General features: G+C 37.5%; 1 protein-coding gene across 1 annotated transcript in view; it reads left to right on the forward strand.

Moving 5' to 3' along the window:
* The first annotated feature begins 1,540 nt into the window (after positions 1–1,540).
* Positions 1,541–18,736, forward strand: part of F9 (coagulation factor IX) — a 30,993-nt gene continuing 13,797 nt past the window's right edge. The window contains exons 1-5 of the mRNA XM_017499913.2: positions 1,541–1,648; positions 8,056–8,219; positions 8,408–8,432; positions 12,601–12,714; positions 18,354–18,482. Coding sequence (XP_017355402.1) covers positions 1,561–1,648; positions 8,056–8,219; positions 8,408–8,432; positions 12,601–12,714; positions 18,354–18,482 — 520 coding nt within the window. The 5' untranslated portion in view covers positions 1,541–1,560. The remainder of the gene's footprint in view (positions 1,649–8,055; positions 8,220–8,407; positions 8,433–12,600; positions 12,715–18,353; positions 18,483–18,736) is intronic.

Raw genomic sequence — 18,736 nt, forward strand, 5'->3', positions numbered from 1 at the left:
TATGATGTGTCAATGCAGGTACATCAATTGTGATAAATGTACCACTCTGGTGGGACATGCTGATAATGAACGAGTCTGTGCATGTGTGGGGACAGAGAGTATATGGGAGATCTCCGTACCTTCCACCCAATTTTGCTGTGAATCTAAAATCACTCTAGAAAAATTAAGCCTTACAAAGAAACACAATAGTATTCATAATTACTCCAGAGAAAATTAAATCCTTATGTATACACTTACCAAAACACGTATAGTGTGTATATGCTAAAAATTACAAAAAACTGATGAAAGAAATAGAAGACCTAAGTAAATGAAGAGATATATGTATTATGTTCCTGGATTGAAAAACCCAACACGTTGAAGGTATCAATTTTCCCAAAGTGACATATAGGTTTTACATAATTCCTATCAAAATCACAGTGTTTTTTTTTTTTTTAGATACACATAAGATCATCCTAAAATGTATATGGAAAGTTACAAGCCCTTAGAATAGTTAAAACCATCTTACCAAAAGAAGAATAAAATTGGGGGAATCACTCTACCTTACATAAAGTCTTACTACATAGCTACAGTAATTATGACTGTGTGGTATTGGCAGAGGGATAAATACATCAATGGTACAAAGAATAGATAGAAAAACTGGAAGTAGACCCAAAACAATATGGTTAGCTGGTTTATGAAAAAATTTCAGAAGCCATTCAATCGAAGGAGAAGAGGGTGGGTTTTTTAATTTTTTTTTTTTTTTAACAAATTGTGCTTGAGAAATTAGACATCCCTATGCAAGGAAAGGGGGAAAGGGGGAAAGGGGAAAGGGAAATGGGGAAAGGGGAAAAGGGAAAGGAAAGGGAAGGAAAGGGAAGAGAAGGGAAGGGAAGGAAGTTTGAGCTAAACCTCATACTTTACACAAAAATTAACTCAAAATGGAGCATAGACATAAATCTACTTCAAAATGCTAAACATTTAGAAAAAAAAACATAGGAAAAAATCATCAGGATCTAGTGTTAGAATTCTAAATGTGATTCATAAAATAAAAAAAGATAAACTGGACTACATCAAAACTAAAAAATTCCGCCCTGTGACAATATGTGTAATCCACATATCTACGAAGGGACTCATATCTAGAATATATAAACAACCTTAAAAATCTAACAGTGAAAAAAATCAAATAAACTAACTGGATCACTCATACATTGCTGATGGAAATGTAAAGTGGCACAACCATTTTGGCAAACATCAATGTTCTCTAACAAAGATAAGATGGGTCCCACTGATGAACTGTACTGCTACAGTAAATGTAGCCACTGTGCCTATCCCCATTCTGAAGATGTGTCACTTCCTGTTTCAGCTTCAAATCAGCCACAATGGCACAAGCCCACGAAATCAGAGGTGAAATCTAATGATGACCACTGCCCATTCTCTTCACTTGTCCCGAGAGGACACTGGAAATAGTTCAAAGACCCATTGAGGGAGATGGACATTGTTTCCCAGAAGTAAATACAGCTCAGCTTGTACTTTGGTACAACTGATCGACCTTACCACTTGCACAATCTGCTAGCAAAGGTTATGCAGCGCCTGAAGATGATCATGGCAGAATCACCAGGCCTCATCACCATCTGCCTTTTAGGATATCTACTCAGTGCTGAATGTACAGGTTTGTTTCCTTTTTTAAAATATATTGAGTATGCTTGTCTTTTAGATACAGAAATATCTGGTGCTGCCGTCTTCACTAAATTTTGATTACATGATTTGACAGCAATATTGAAGAGTCTAGCAGCCAGCATGCAGGTTGGTAAGTACTGGTTCTTTGTTAGCTAGGTTTTCTTCTTCTTTGTTTTTAAAACTAAATAGATTGGCAATGCTTATGATGCATTTATATTTAATAAACACAGTTCAGTTTATGACTTGGCCATGTAACTCCTCTTAGAAAACACTTATCTTTTTAATTAAAAAAATTAAAAGTGGGAAAACAAAGAAATAGCAGAATACAGTGAAAAAAATAATTACATTACTTTTTGGACTCACCACCTTGAAATCAAAATGGGAAACATTAAAATCACAAACAGTCTTATTTACACAAAAAGTCTGATTTTAAGATACATGACATTTCAAGATTTTAGAAGTATGTAATGAGGTATGGCTCTGATTTTTAAAATTATATACCCTCAATTTAAAGTATTAGTTAAAATATAAAGATTAATCTTTCATTGGTAAGCTGTTATTTATCATGAAAGTTTTTCATAGGTTAGGAAAAAAATCATTTTTTCTCTATTTCGAACATTTTTGAGTTGATATTTGGTGAAACACTTGAGTTCCCTAGGGGAGATAAGCAAGTCTAAGAATTGACATAAAGAGTAGGAGTTAGCTAATGCAACATATATCACTTTGTTTTTTCAGAACTACAGCAACTTTATATATTCCCCAGAGGAAGGCATACAGGGAAGAAATTATCCCATTTGGACAAACAGCATGTTCTCACAGGAAGCATTTATCACACTTACTTGTCAACCTTCTAGAATCAAATCTAGTAGCTGACAGTACCAGGATCAGGGGTGTCAACCCTAAGCACCCCCAGAAAGCTGACTGGCCCTGTGGTTCCCACTCCAGACATGATGTCAGCTATGAAATCAGACTGAAATGCTGAAATAATGATGCAAAAATACAGAGGTTAAGCTAGCAAAGTGAGTAAAGTCAAGGGATAAAGAAAATTTGTTGGAAAACACACAAAGCAGGACATAAAACAAGGTCATTAGACATATCTCATTAGTGTGACATCTGGGAGGACAAAGAATCCAAACCCTTTTTCAATATAAGTGGTGAAATGATGAAGGTTGTGAGAGGGCTGCTTAAAGACTTCAGATGCTAGGGAAAGGATAGATTCGAATAAAGAAGAACCAGGCTTTTTTAAGCCTGAAGGGAAGTTAAATATATGACCCCCAGACAAGACTAAGGAGAAAGGCAATGTGATTCTACAGCCATTGTAGCTAGAGATAATAAGCTCTTGAGGAGGGGGCCAGGGAAATTTTTTTTTAAGAATAAACAATATTAATGCAGCACTCTCTTCTGCTATTAAACTCTCACTGGCTTCTAAAAGAAGTTTCTGTGAATGATTTGCTGAGATGTTGCATTTTCATGGCTGCTGCATTTAAGTGTTATTGCAACAATTTAGAATTTTGAAATTAAATCTGTTTTGTAAAACCAGTTTAGTTTTATAAAGCGTGTGCATCAAAGATTTCCTTCATTCATTCAGACATTACTGAGTTGCTAGTACAATGCCAGGTACTGTGGCAGGGTACTAGCGGTATGGGGATAAACTAGGCCCCCTCTTTGATGTAAAGCACCATAAGGCCCGGTGAGAGATTCCAATATAATGTGATAAAATGTGTACCAGGTGCTAAGGGATCATGGAGAAAGGAACGCATTAAATGGGGAAACACGACAAGAGAGACAATATTTTCATCTGGTCTTAAAAGATGAGTAGGAGTTATCTCTCTTTAAATGTCTGATATAAGGGCATTTTATTCAGAGAGGATTACTCATGTGCAAAGATTCAGATTCGCAAGAATATGAGGTATTTCAGGAGTTTTGTTTGGTTCCACATAGACTACGACAAGTGAAGCAGGTAAACTAGGCAGAGCTCGTCATCAGATAATAAAGGCGTTAACCAGATGTAGGTGATGGGGAGGAAGGCAGCAAAACACACTGCCACGTGTGCAAAAAAAATTAATAATAATAAATAAAATAAAATAAAGGCGTTAACCTAAGGAGATTGGGAAATAAAATGCAATATGGAGGTATCCAAAGTATGAAAATAAGGAGTAACACTGATGGCTGATTTAGGATGCCCAGTCTGGCAACACTCTAATGATATGATAGTTGGGGAGGGAGGCCATACCAAGATGAGGAGAGAGCAGTCTTGAGACTATTGCAATTATCTAGGGGAGACATAAAGGCTGGAACCTGAACAGTGGCTGTACAAAAAGAGAGTTCAAATGATATTAAAGAAGTAGAAGTGGTATGACTTATCCATCTGGGTATGGAAGGGGAAGCGGCTTAGAGTCTCAGGCATTTTGTATTTGACATGATTACGGGCCACAGCATAATGTCTAGATAACTGGCTGTTCAGTCTGACTGCCAGAGTCTGAATCATGGGTCTGACGTTTTAGTATGTTACCTTGGCCAAAGCACTTAGTCTCTATGAAGCTCAGTTTTCCTCATTTAAAAAATAAGATGACAGTGCCTATCTCATGGGACTTTTGTGAGGATAAGGTGAGATAATGGATGCAAAGTTACTGACCACAGTGTCCAACACAGCAGAAGCATTACATATACATCAGCTATTGCTGGCCACATTATGATATACAGTTAGGGAGTTGGAAAAACGATCTGAAATTCAGGAGACATACCTAACTATAGATGAGTATTTGGAACTCAGTGCTCTGTAAACAGTAGTTACAGCCATGTGTGTGGGCATCTAGAGAGTGAGCACAGATATCGGGATGCCTAGTACGGTGCTAGGCAGTAGTGGTTATATGCTCAGTAAATTTGCTGACAGGGTCAGAGCTGGACTAGAGTGTGGTAAGCAAGGCCTGTAGGGCATAAATATACTTGTACATGCTGAGAAGTGAGGACCTCTTAAATATTGTGCCCTAGATGCCTTGTTTAGTTCACTCTTGTCCCAGCCCTGACAAGTATATATGAAGTGAAAAGGGAAAAAGCTGAGGCTGGAGCCTGGGTGAACCCTGGACATCTAAGGGCCAGGGAGAGGAAGAGGAGTTAATCAATTCAAGTGCTGGATGGACAATAGGAGTTAGAGCCAAGAGGTGAACCAGAATGGAGTGATTATTATAAAAATAGTTTCCTAAAAAGGGAGAGATCAATAATTAGAAATGATTTAGAGAAGCCAGTAAATACATAAACTCAAAATTATTCTTTAGGTCATTCCTGATTGTGACAATAGTCATTTCATTATGTAAATGTGATTAAGGAAGGAAAAGAGCTACACAAAAGTTATTAAAGAGCTAAAGAGAACTGAGAAAATTAAAAAGGAAGAAAGTAGGGCCAACATGAAAGAAGTAGGGAGAAAGAGAGATAGCCAGCATATTCTCTCACTGATCCTGTCAACACCACTGTGAGGTGGACATTCTTATTATACTACTTTTAAACCTATTTTACGCCGGGCGCGGTGGCTCAAGCCTGTAATCCCAGCACTTTGGGAGGCCGAGGCGGGTGGATCACGAGGTCAAGACATCGAGACCATCCTGGTCAACATGGTGAAACCCTGTCTCTACTAAAAATACAAAAAATTAGCTGGGCATGGTGGTGCGTGCCTGTAATCCCAGCTACTCAGGAGGCTGAGGCAGGAGAATTGCCTGAACCCAGGAGGCGGAGGTTGCGGTGAGCCGAGATCGCGCCATTGCACTCCAGCCTGGGTAACGAGTGAAACTCCGTCTCAAAAAACAAACAAACAAACAAACCTATTTTACATTTAACAAAGTTAAGGTTCAGAGCTTATGTGACTTGTCAAAAGTCACAAGGTCTATAGGAGGCAGATATTTGATTCAAACCTATTTCTTTCTGATGGTATTCTGTTTATCACTCAACCACACTGTACAGTCATTTCTCCCTGTGAGTTCCATAGCCACAGATTCAGCTAACTGCAGATTAAAAATACTCAAGAAAAAAGTGGATGGTTGCATCTCTATTGAACATGTACAGACTTTTTCTCTCTCATTATTCCCTAAACAGAGTATAACAACTATTTACATAGCAGCTACATTGTATCAGCTATTATGAGAAACCTAGAGATGATTTAAAGTATAAGGGAGGATGTGTTTAGGTTACATGCAAATAGTAAGCCATTTTTATATCAGAGACTTGAGCATCTGCAGATCTTAGTATTTTGCAGGGGGTCTTGCCACCAATTTTCCATGGATACTGAGGAATGACTGTAAATGGATGCAGGAATGAATGCTATTTAGGAGTGTCCAGAGCCAAGTAAATGAGTTGCTGAGCAGAGAGGCGGGTGGAGGCTGTGAGGCATCAATATGTAGTGGCATACATCTGCAGCTTGGTGATGTTTTTCCTTCACAGTGCTCAGCCGTCTGGGAAGGGAAGGATGAAGGCAGAGGGCTGCTCTGATTTAGGGGCTAGGGTTGCAGGATAGGCACAGCATTTCAAAGGAGTGAAGGGAATTGAGAAATTTGGCAAATGAAGAGTTGAAGAGAGGCCGGGCATGGTGGCTCACACCTGTAATCCCAGCACTTTGGGAAGCCCAGGCAGGCAGATCATTTGAGGTCAGGAGTTAGATGCCAGCCTGGTCAACATGGTGAAACTCTGTCTCTACTAAAAATACAAAAATTAGCTGGGCATGGTGGTGTGCGCCTGTAGTCTCAGCTACTTGGGAGGCTGAGGCAGAGGAATCACTAGAATCAGGTAGGCGGAGGTTGCAGTGAGCCAAGATTGCACCACTGCACTCCAGCCTGGGCGACAAAATGAGACTCTGACTCACAAAAAAAAGAAGAAGAAGAAGAAGAAGAGAGAGTTGAAGAAAAAAAGTCTAGGCTTAATTCAAAGAAAACAAAGTGAGCCCAAAGGGGACTTGCAGAGCAAGAGAAAAACAAGCATATCAAAGGACTAGAATGCTCCATAAAGTGAACAGCTGCAATGAAAATAAGGGAAGAAAGTTTAGTCCATCTCCTTTGCTTTCCTTTTTTACTTTCCTTTCTCTTCCTTTTTGGAATTTAGGAAGTAGTCAAAAATAGCCTGGAAAGGTTATCTTATAAGTTCTTGATCCTCTTGGGATGGTATCAGATATATTGCTAGACCCTTGAAGAAAGGAACAACTCCAGGCAACCTCTTGAGTCTCTGTTATTAATTTTATACATACACACACATATATATATACATACATTAAAACACACAAACACATGCATGTGTGTATACAGTCAGGCATTCCTTAACAATGGGGATATATTCTGAGAAATGTGTCATTAAGCAATTTCATCATTGTGCGAACATAATAGAGTGTACTTACCGAAACCTAAATGGTATAGCCTACTACATACCTAGGATATATTGATGTGGCCTACTGCCCCTGGGCTTCTAGGCTGCAAACCGGTACAGCATGTGACTGTACTGAACACTGTAGGCAACTGTGACAGTGGTATTTTTGTGTCTAAACATAGAAAAGGTACAGTAAAAATACAGTTTTATAATCTTATGGGACCACTGTCATATAATGTGGTCCATCATTGACCAAAATGTCATTATGCAGCAAATTATTTTATATATATGTATACATATATACACACAGAGAGAGAGAGAGAGAGAGTGAGAGAGAGAGAGACAAAGAAACAGAGGAGAGAAGGAGTAAAGGAAGTAGACAATTCAGATGGGGACATCAATCCTCCAGAGTTCAGGAGTATCTCTACAGACTATGTAGCTGTCACTTAAAAAAATCCACATCCCAAATTCGAGAGAGATGTTTAAATCTCTGCAATTCCTATAGTACATGCTAACCAAAGGTGTTGCTGATCTGAAATTTTTTTTAATTATTGTAGTGGTTTTTCTTTAAAACCTAGTGACAGACACTGAGATCACATTTGCAGCTGGACCATATTTAGGATTCTGTTCTTCAGGAGACATTTGTTCAAAGTCATTTGGGCAACTGTATCCTGCAAACAGCCAAGCCAGGGTGATAGATCACCTTGCAAGGATCCGCAATGAGCTAGCTATTTTCAAGTGATGACAAAGTGTGAAGTTAACTGCTCATTTGAGAACTTTCTTTTTCATCCAAAGTAAATTCAAATACAATTAGAAATCTGACCTTTTACTACTGGAACTCTCCTGACTAAAAGTAAAATTGAATTTTAATTCCTAAATCTCCATGTTTATATAGGACTGTGGGAACATCACAGATTTTGGCTCCATGCCCTAAAGAGAAATTGGCTTTGGGATTACTTGGATTAAAAACAAAGCCTTTCTTAAGAGATATATTTAATTTTCATGATGTTTTCTTTTTTTTCCCTAAAGCTAAATAATTATTCTTTTACATTTCAGTTTTTCTTGATAATGAAAATGCCAACAAAATTCTGAATCGGCCAAAGAGGTATAATTCAGGTAAATTGGAAGAGTTTGTTCAAGGGAACCTTGAGAGAGAATGTTTAGAAGAAAAGTGTAATTTTGAAGAAGCACGAGAAGTTTTTGAAAACACTGAAAAAACAGTGAGTATTTCTACATAATACCTTTCAGATGCAGAACATAGAATAGAAAATCTTTAAAAAGGGACTTTTCTTTAACATTTTAAAGCATCCATATATATGTATGTATTATAAATGTTACAAAAGATAGGGAATCGTTACCAAAACACTTTAAATACTACCATTAATTTGTCTTCTTTTATTCTTTATAGAATGAATTTTGGAAGCAGTATGTTGGTAAGCAATTCATTTTATCATATAGGTTGTATATGAAACATCTGAGAATTATGTGGGTTTTTTTCTCTGCATAAATAGATAATAAACTTTGTCAAAAAGATTCAGAAAGATCAATCTAACCTTCTAACCCATATTGAATAGCGATATACCATAGGGTTATGCCAGCATGGGAACTATCAGCTGGTAGATAAGTTTAATCTTCCCTAGGGCTTCACAAAGAACATTGTTCCACCCCAAGAAGGTGGAAGGAAGAAACTGAAATGATTGTGTCTTAGGACCCAATGAAAGTTTGCATTCCTCGGTAAAACCAGAGAATGCTGATTGACTTAAATGTTTGTAGCTTCAAAGTCCTCCTCATTATCATGGCCCACAAGCCCTTCCATGATTGTCCTTCCCCGCCCTCCCATTGCCCTTCTCACCACTGCTGCTTCTCTCCTCACACACTGGGCTCCAGACGCCTTGGCCTTCCTGCCACTTCTTGCACACTCTAGGAATGCTCCCACTTTAGAGGTTTTATCTGGCTGTTCCCAAATTCCCCTGAGCTGGCTCCCTTAACTCCTTCAGGTTTTTGCCCAAATGTTACCATCTTAGCAAGGCCTACCTTCATCATCTATTAATACTTCAACCTGCCCCAGTAGCCCTACCACTCTAGACACCTGCACAGTATCCCACTCTACTTTTTTTTTTTTTTTTTTTGAGACGGAGTTTCGCTCTTGTTGCCCAGGCTGGAGTGCAATGGCGCGATCTCGGCTCACCGCAACCTCCGCCTCCTGGGTTCAGGCAATTCTCCTGCCTCAGCCTCCTGAGTAGCTGGGATTACAGGCATGCGCCACCATGCCCAGCTGATTTTTTGTATTTTTTTAGTAGAGACGGGGTTTCCCTATGTTGACCAGGATGGTCTCGATCTCTTGACCTCGTGATCCACCCGCCTCGGCCTCCCAAATTGCTGGGATTACAGGCTTGAGCCACCGCGCCCGGCCCCCACTCTACTTTTTAACAGAGCTTTTCACCATCTAATGTATCTTATAATTTCTTACTCATACTATTTATCATTTATTTTTTCCTGCTCCCCAAACATCCAAAAATGCAAGTTTCATGTTGGCAGAGAAACTTAACAATGAGGATATATTCTGAGAAATGTGTCGTTAAGCAATTTCATCATTGTGTGAACATAATAGAGCTTACTTACTTAAACCTAAATGGTATAGCCTACTACATACCTAGGATATATTGATGTGGCCTACTGCCCCTAGGCCCCTAGGCTGCAAACCTGTACACATGTGACTGTATATTCAATTGTTTTGTTTATTGATATATCCCCAGCACCTAAAACAATATCTGGAAAAGAGGTACTCAGTAAATATTCATCCAATGAATTAACCAAAAGAAGGAAAATTCAAAACTTTAATGACAACTAATTTTAAAACTACAGTAACTTAAAATTCAGCAGTAGGATTTTGAGGGAGAGTAAGTTTCAAAGATTGACTTACCTAAGACTATGCATAAATAAAAAGAAATTAATCCAAATACCAAATTCTCCAACTTCCATCAATTGGAAATCCAATTCTATTTTCTACAGTGTATGTTCTGGAACACTACTGGACACTCTCATACTCTCAGAACTCACAATTCCTCCACTTTTGTTTTTAAATCATGAGAAAAAAAGGAGTTGACTCTATTATATTGCTTTATCTGTCTTTCCTTGATCTTAGAAATGAATACTACCATGGTAATTTTTACTGAAGTACCTCCTAAAGTTAATCCAAAGAGGTCTTTGTAATATCCATTCCTGCAAAATTTAGAACTTTGAATCACATGATTTATTTCTAAAAGTAAATCCATGCCTACTTTACCCTCCAAAAAATTCCGCACTACATTTAAATTCCTATAATCCCTTCATTGCTCACTCCCCACCCCCAGGATCATATTTTAAAGTTGGGCCTCTGCCTTTTGGGCCACATAGGCATACTGTTTGCCATACCACAGGTATAGCTATCTGGAAGACATGGAGGGCATTATTCTGTCACTATTGCTTCATCAACCAAAAAATAAAACAACAAAAACAAGAACAAAAAAGAAAGAAACTTCCTCCCTCTTTTCACTTGCTGTCGAGATTCCTAACCACTACAAAATTAGCCTATGTTTCTTCTCCCACATAGTAGAAATCCAGGCTTCTCACTGCTGTGCTATTCTGTACCATCAATTCATCACATAAAGAGCCTCGTTGAAGAAGAATGATTGTCCAACCACTTTACTAGCATCTGTCAAGCACTTTTCAGTTTACAAAAGGCCTATCTCATTTAACCCTCACACCATGCCTGTGACCAAAGCATTATTTAACTCTATTTTACAGGAGAGTAAACTGAGGCTCAGGGAAGTTAAAGAAGTTGCCAAAGGTCATCAGTTGGGGAGTCATGAAGCCCAGAAGAGAAGCCAAATTCTCTACTGTTCAACCCCTTGCTTTCACTATTACACCTCATGGCCTTCAAATCTAAATGCAGTTATTCATGAAACAAGAACCTGGTAGTCTTAAACAGGAATCTCTCACTTGGCAAGGTCTTGTCTCTTGTATTTGACCCCAACTGTCCACGGCTTTTCCTGGACCCAAGGTACACACAGACAAGAACCCAAAGGAGGACTACACGTGGGATAAAATGACACTCATTTTAATGATATGTCTCGGCAGATGAGTTCCTGTGTAGCTGGCTGAAAGCCCAGACCCTTTCAGTAAAACATCCTGAATAATTCACATTTTTTGGTCTATAATATAAAGGGCAAATGTAGCTCATTTTTAGACCAGTTCTGAACATCAATAATAATAAACCAGAGATAATGTATTTTGTTTTCATAGAATTGGAACAAATTGGAATGTCTGTGCAAAAGGTTATCAGATGTAGTGGCAGAGGGGACAAGGTCTAATTTTTACAGCAGGGAGATTTTCCAGGGAGAAACTATTTCTGATAAAGGGATATTAGCCTCTTAGTCAACAGAACCTGGATAGATGTTTCTGACAGAGAAGAGGGAGTAAACAGGCAGGAATCTACACACAGGATATCAGGGATATTTGCTCTAAAATACGATTGATAATTAGAAATTTCTCAGTTCCCCCTTTTCCCTGATTCTTTGATTCTTATTGTTATCTTTATCTCTTACTCCTTTGTTTCTCATATATTGAGACTTACAGATCAAGCTCCCATTTTTTTCTTCAGGGATATTTTTCTAGTTCAAAGTGCCTACCGTCTCCCTTCTGGTTCTATTCATCCTTTCTCCTGAAACTCCTTTAGAAGTGTGGATTAAGGCAGAGCACTAAGAAATGAGGCTTAAAGGTCCCCTTCGCATTCTGACTCTTCTCCTTTTGTCTATTCCTTCCTCCTGCTTTCTTAATTTTGGTGTCTTCAAAGGCTTTCAAGCTCACAGTAAATGTAGAAACTTGAAGAAAGGCAGAATAGAAACATAACCAATGCATACATAAATAAAGCACACTGTAGAATCTTTTTAAATTCTGTATGATATATTGAATGCTGTTTTTCACATTACCTAGACCATTTGAAACCTAATTTGTAGAACACAGACTATCTTTAAGCAGTAACAGATGTTTCTGACATCTTTTCTGTTGTCTTGGACCATTACTGCATATGATACATCAAAGTTAAGTGGCAATACAAGGAAGTAGATGCATTTGCTCCATGCCTAGGCCATCAGTTCCTAAAGTGGAAACACCATATATTATCTAGCTTAGTTTACTCTACAAGACCTGCCATAGAGCATTGTACGACATAGAGATATTTTTTGAAGCAATTCAATTTGACTTGGAATTAACTCTGCCATCATTCTGTAAGGAAGGATTGAAAATTGGTCTCACCCTATGCTGAAATAGTACATTTCTATACAAAAACGTCCTTCTCCCTCTTCCCTTGGATTGCATAAACTATGTACATGCCTTCCTCAGGGCAACTTCCTAAGACAGTGTTAGCCTAAGGATCTTTGTTTGGGTGGCTTTTAGAAACTCAGGAAGACAGGAGCATCATATGCCTATAAGCAGCTGGCTTCCAGGTCAGTAGTTTTGCTCTGACCCTAAAATCAGACTCCCATCCCCATGAGTATCTACAGGGAAGGACTGGGCATTCTAAGTTTATGTGCCAATTCAATTTCTTAACCTATCTCAAAGATGGAGATCAGTGTGAGTCCAATCCATGTTTAAATGGCGGCAGATGCAAGGATAACATTAATTCCTATGAATGTTGGTGTCCATTTGGATTTGAAGGAAAGAACTGTGAATTAGGTAAGTAACTATGTTTTGACTACTCATGGTTCAAAGTTTCCCTCTGAAACTAGTTGAAACTAGAAAATGCAATATTCATGTATCATAATTTTTTCTTAAAAACATACTTTCAAAGCTTATAAACATTTATTTCATTTGTGGTTATAGTTTTCAGAATATGAGTTCAAGAAACTATATTAAAATCAATATTTGGTAACTAAGTGATAATGATGTTCCACTCACTTTACTTATTAATCCTTAGTACAACCATACGTGGTTAGTACTGTCATTATCCCCATTCTACACAGATGAGAAAACTGCAACCCCAATAGCCAAAAGTTACAGAGGCATAAATGGTTTAGACAAGACTTAAACTTCAGTGTGACCAAAACCCATGCTTTTAACTACTATATTCAAAACTCAGAGAAAACTGAACACAGAAAATTGAAATCATGACTAAATTGCTATCAACATAGGTAGTGAAAGTCAATTAAGTACAGAACTAGGGTATGACTGGCCAATTATCCCATATAATGGGAATTCTCCACATGTACAAACCACTTCATATACTAAATTTGTTGACAAAATTCAAAGCTCATTCCTGAATTTGACTATATTTATTACATCAAAAGTGTTACATAGCAACCCTAGAATCCTCGTATCCCTTTTCTTCTCAAAGTCTAGATTAATTTTTCTGAGGTTTTGGTAATTGGAGCAGTAAACCCCAATGTCCTTTACCTACTTGTTTATTACCTCCAGATGCAATATTACTGGTACTGTGATTGTGAAATGCACACAGTGCTAATGAGGAATTCACTTTCTACTCTGATATGCCAGAAGAATAGAGATGCAATCCTAAGGAAATAATTTAACACCACAGGCTACATAACTAAGGACAAAGAGTAGAAAATTAGCAGAACTCTATTAAGGCATTACAGCAATCCACCTCACAGATGAAAAGGGCATGAAATGAAATGAAATGTAGCAGCTGCACTTGTCCTGCTGAGAAAGGAAAAAAGTCACCCATAATGTTGTTCAGAAATCCTTTCAGTACTAAAAAGGAATTCATTGACCCCCTTTGGGCTCTAAAATTTCTTAGAAGGTTAAAAAAAAAAGATAAAGGTGACAGGGAAAAGATATTTGAAAAGAAAGAGAAGAGTCAATGAACTTGCACACCTGGCTTGGAGTCCCATTCCTTTAGATTTGCATTGTGGGGACAAACTAATGTCTGGGTTACATTTCTTGCGGGTGCGTTCATTGATTCAACATCTCTGAAGTGCTACTTTCATCTGAAAGGTTATAATTTGAAATTCAGATTTACCTGGATAAATTTGATCCTGCTATTATGAAAAACCTCAAGAATTCTTTGGAGTAGTTACTCTATCAGCTTAAATAATATAACCATTGGAGCTGAGGGAATGAATAACTCAATTAGTCTCAGTTACAATTGAAGGGCACGTTGTAGTAAACTATAATTGAAAACATAAGTATTTTTACCTAGTTTAAATATAAAGACACTTTAAGAGGAGGAAGGGAATAGCCCTGAGGAATGTAAATATAAGCACAAAACTTTAACAGGTGTGTCTATGTTCCACACAGCAAAAATGTGTTGTGTCTATAACTGACACAACGTGGATACTCTCATGTTCCCACATTTTGGTTTGGTCAGAGCTATGCAGTTGTACTGCAGCTACCACCAATCCTGGCCTCTAAAGTATGTTGATCTAACCCACCAATCTGATCAAGGTTTAGAAAAATATTTTCAGCCCAGTTAACTCACAAACAAAATGAGAATTCCCTCAAATTGCTCTTTATCTCAGACAATAGAGGAAAGCAACAGCAAAAGCATAAACAAATTACCATTTAAGCTTGTTGCTTCAAATTAAAGACTAATCTCAATAGCTATTAGATAGCACAGTTTATGGGGCATCTCAGCCCCATCTTTTGTCTTATATGGTGTGGAAAAAGAAAGGAGATTTTCATCAATAAGAATGTTTTGTTATCTTTTTCCCTTGTCTATCGGGCCCTTCACTGGGTGAGAGAGGTATAAATATTCAGAGTGTGCTTTCTAGTTAAAGAATATTAATTGGCTACTAGGTCCCTTTGGTTAGAATAAAGACCTCTGTACCCTAGCTGTACAACAAATCCAAGTATCTCTCAGATAGACGAAGTTCTGTAAGAATTTGGTCATTCCTGCCTCTTCTAAAGAGTAACAGAGGCATTTTCCCACAGTAAAGTAGAGTGGAAAGAAAAAAATCACAAGCATATAAACACTTTTTCAATTTTCCAGCATGTCACAGACACTGCTGTCTTATTTACTACATTTTCTGAGGAGTGAGAAAAAGAACTACGTTGAGTTTAGCTGAAGCACAGCATATTTTACGGTAAACTTGTTAAATAAAACATCTTTTGTCCAAGGTTCGGTTGTCACGCCAGTGGATATCTCAGGAAATATAAAGCCAGAATAAAATAAAGCAGAACATACTAACATTTGTAGTAGGCATGAAGGGAATTAGACATTGTTCGTGTTAACATGGAGGGAGAAAAACAGATGCTTTGAGACATTCTTTAACATATATTCTAGGCACTGAGACCAGCTTCAGGATCAAAGAGCACCCATACCCACCACAGTACCTGACATAGAAATGCTCAGTAATTGATAAATGAGTCCCATTCTAACTGTCCCTTAGGTCCTGCTCTATAGAACTCTCCCCTGGAATTCCTCGTGTCATTATTCTATTTCTGGAATCTTGAGTCCTTTAGCTGAGGGCAAAAGACTACTGATTAGGAAGCGATATTTCCCACCTCCTGCACAAAACAAGCCAAAGATCAACAGCACCAGCAACATACTGGGCCCTAGAGGGCAATGAATAACATGGAGAATGATACAGTGGTATGGTTATTTACCCAATAACACAGAATCAGAATTGAGAGAATTCAGAATTTACTCATTCCCATTGTGCATGCCCTGGACAAACCAAGCTGCACCTTTTGCAACTTATCACAATCTCATATTGACCGAACACTTTCCACAGGTAATGTTTGATTTGGCTGAACACTTTAGTATTGCTTTGTGCAACAAAATGATAACTAGTAACATAAAAAGATCCAGAGATATTACCACTGCTAGTGGGGAGAAAGGTCTTTAAATTAATTAATTAATAGGACCAAGTGCCATTTTCTTAGATCATGCCCTTAGTGGATTATTGGTAGCAAAGGTTAAAGCTCAAGCTGGTTCCTTTGTCCCCATGGCAATAGTCTATTTGCCTCCCTTTATTTCCTGAACTATCAGTAAGGACTAAGAGCTAATTAATACATTCGGCTATGCTAGCATATGTAAAATAGCGTTTAAAAGTTTTGTCACTCAAAAGTTCATATTCTCCAAAACCATACAGTCACTCTGTTAGCCTGTGTTCCCCAGAAAAAAGACACAAGCTGATTTGTTAACATATGCAATCCCAAGGGGCAAGAAAAAGGAACTAAAGAGTGAGGCAGCAAGGAAAAGAAAGCCAGTAAGAGGATGAGTTATCAAACTACTTGCTTCTAACTGCAACTCATTGCTTAACTTCCTGGGACTGTCTCCAGTAAGTTAAATAAACTGACCTCAGGTTAGTCCACCTGAGTGGGAAGAAGAGGTGAAAGAATTTGTCCATCAGTATCTGTCTCTTGTTGGTTAGAAGTTTGACTTATGGGGAATTAACTTCCCCACATTTCCTACTTGGGCATGCCTGGGTACCCAGAAGGTCATATGGCATCCATGCCTCAGCATTAACAGGGAAGCCTCAAGGCAAAAGACACATAGGGCAGCTATGAGCCAAGGCAATTCAAGGATACCCCTATAGGAGGTTGGTTGAAATACACCCAGAGCAAATCACCACCATGCAGGAAAATGACACAGGTGAAGCTGAGAAGAATGAAGGTGGTGCATAGGAAGTATCTAATACAGTCACTCATTTTCAAAATTTCCATGTTATGATGACACTGACCACTGAGGATTTCTGCTGAAAGCTGTACTATTGTCAAGCATGTACATAAGATGTGCAAGAACTCTACATAAAAATTATGAGACATTATTGAGAAAAATTAAGGAAGACCTAAATAAATGAATGGGCAATGTTCATCAATTAAAGGATACAATATAGTAAATATATCAAATATTTACTAATGGATTCAATGTAATACCAGTCAAAGTACCCAACAGGCTATTTTGGTGAGGGGAGGTCAGGCAGAATTAATAAGCTAATTCTAAAATGCATATGGAAATGCAAAGAGCCAAGGATAGCCAAGACAGTTTTGAGGAAGAATAAACTTGTACTACTTACTCTACCAGATGTCAAGACTTATTATCAAGTTACATTTATTAATACAGTGTGGTACTGACACAAGGATAGACAAACAGATCAATGAAACACAATAGAGTGCTCAGAAGCATACCTGTACCTATATGGAGGCTTGATTTATGACAGAAGTGCCACTGCAGTAGAGAAGGGAATTGGTGTTTTCAATAAAAAGTGGTAGGTCAATTAGATATTCATATGGGAAAAAGAGATCTAAGCTTGAAATATAAAACAATTAGATATTCATATGGGAAAAAGAGATCTAAGCTTGAAATATAAAACAATAACATTTTATATTCATGAAGTTGCAGAAAGCAAAAATTTCTTAAAATACAAAAAGTGGTTACCATAAAGGAAAAGATTGATAAACTGAACTATATTAAAACTAAGAACTCCTGTTCAAGCAAAAGACTCTACTTCAACTGAAAAGACAAGTCACCGACTGAGACAAGATAACTGCAATACAGATACCTAATAACTGAAACCCATACAGTGATGGTGAGAATTCAAATCTGTACATTCCTTTTAGAAAATTGTTTGGTAGTATCTATTAGATCTGAACATGTGATCCAGTAATTACACTCAAAATTATAAACCAGTAAAAAGGTATGTTTATGTCACCAAAAAATATATACAAGAATGTTCATTACAGTATTACACATAAGAGCCAAAAACTGGAAACAAATCAAATCTCCATTAACAGTAGAATGAATACATAAAAGCTGTAATAGTAATGCAATGGAATACTACACAGCAATGTAAATGAACTACTGCTACACAAAACAACATGGATTAATCTCACAGACAAAATGCTAAATGAAACACACAGATGAGTACATATTGTGAACTTCTATTTGTAGTTCCAGAACTGACAAGAACTATTTACTGTGTTAGAAGTCCAGGTAATGGTAACCTATAAAAAGGAAAAAGGGTGGAATGATCAGGAGAGGGCATCTTCTGGGGTATTGATATTGGTCAGTTTAGTGTTTACACAGGCTCATTTACTTTATGAAAACTTATACTAAAGTTTTGTGTACTTTTCTGAATATGTTATATATTAATAAATAGCATTTTAAACCTGTAGTCCATGATTTAGTGAAAGTAGAATATCCAAATATTTAGTTTTAAACCAATCAGTTATAGTGCTACCACCGTTTTTATGCCTTATTTTACCTTTCTTTTCACTCTTAGTTCAAAGCTCCAAAATTTCTCTCCATGAATGTCCCCAACATATATTTGACCCATACATGAATCAATAGTTCCATGTATTTTTTAGAAATGCATGTTAAATGATGCTGTTGCTGTCTATTTTGCTTCTTTTAGATGCATCATGTAGCATTAAGAATGGCAGATGCACGCAGTTTTGTAAATTTAGTGCTGATCACAAGGTGGTTTGCTCCTGTACCGAGGGATACCGACTTGCAGAAAACCAGAAGTCCTGTGAACCAGCAGGTCATAATCCGAATAAGATTTTTTTTAAGAAAATCTTTATCTGAACCTTCAGCATTTTAACAAACCTACATAATTTTAATTCCTACTTAAATCTGCTTCCTTTCGAAGTCATATAAAAGATGAGTAGCTTGAATTAGACAAATTAATCATCTAAATTGCATCATATTTTAAATATAAACTATGTAATCATCTACAGCTTGAATTCTTTTCTGTGTCCAATTTTTTTCTCTAACACTTATATGACAAAGCAATTA

This window comes from Cebus imitator, unplaced genomic scaffold, assembly GCF_001604975.1.
Source record: "Cebus imitator isolate Cc_AM_T3 unplaced genomic scaffold, Cebus_imitator-1.0 Scaffold262, whole genome shotgun sequence".
Classification (NCBI taxonomy): domain Eukaryota; kingdom Metazoa; phylum Chordata; class Mammalia; order Primates; family Cebidae; genus Cebus; species Cebus imitator.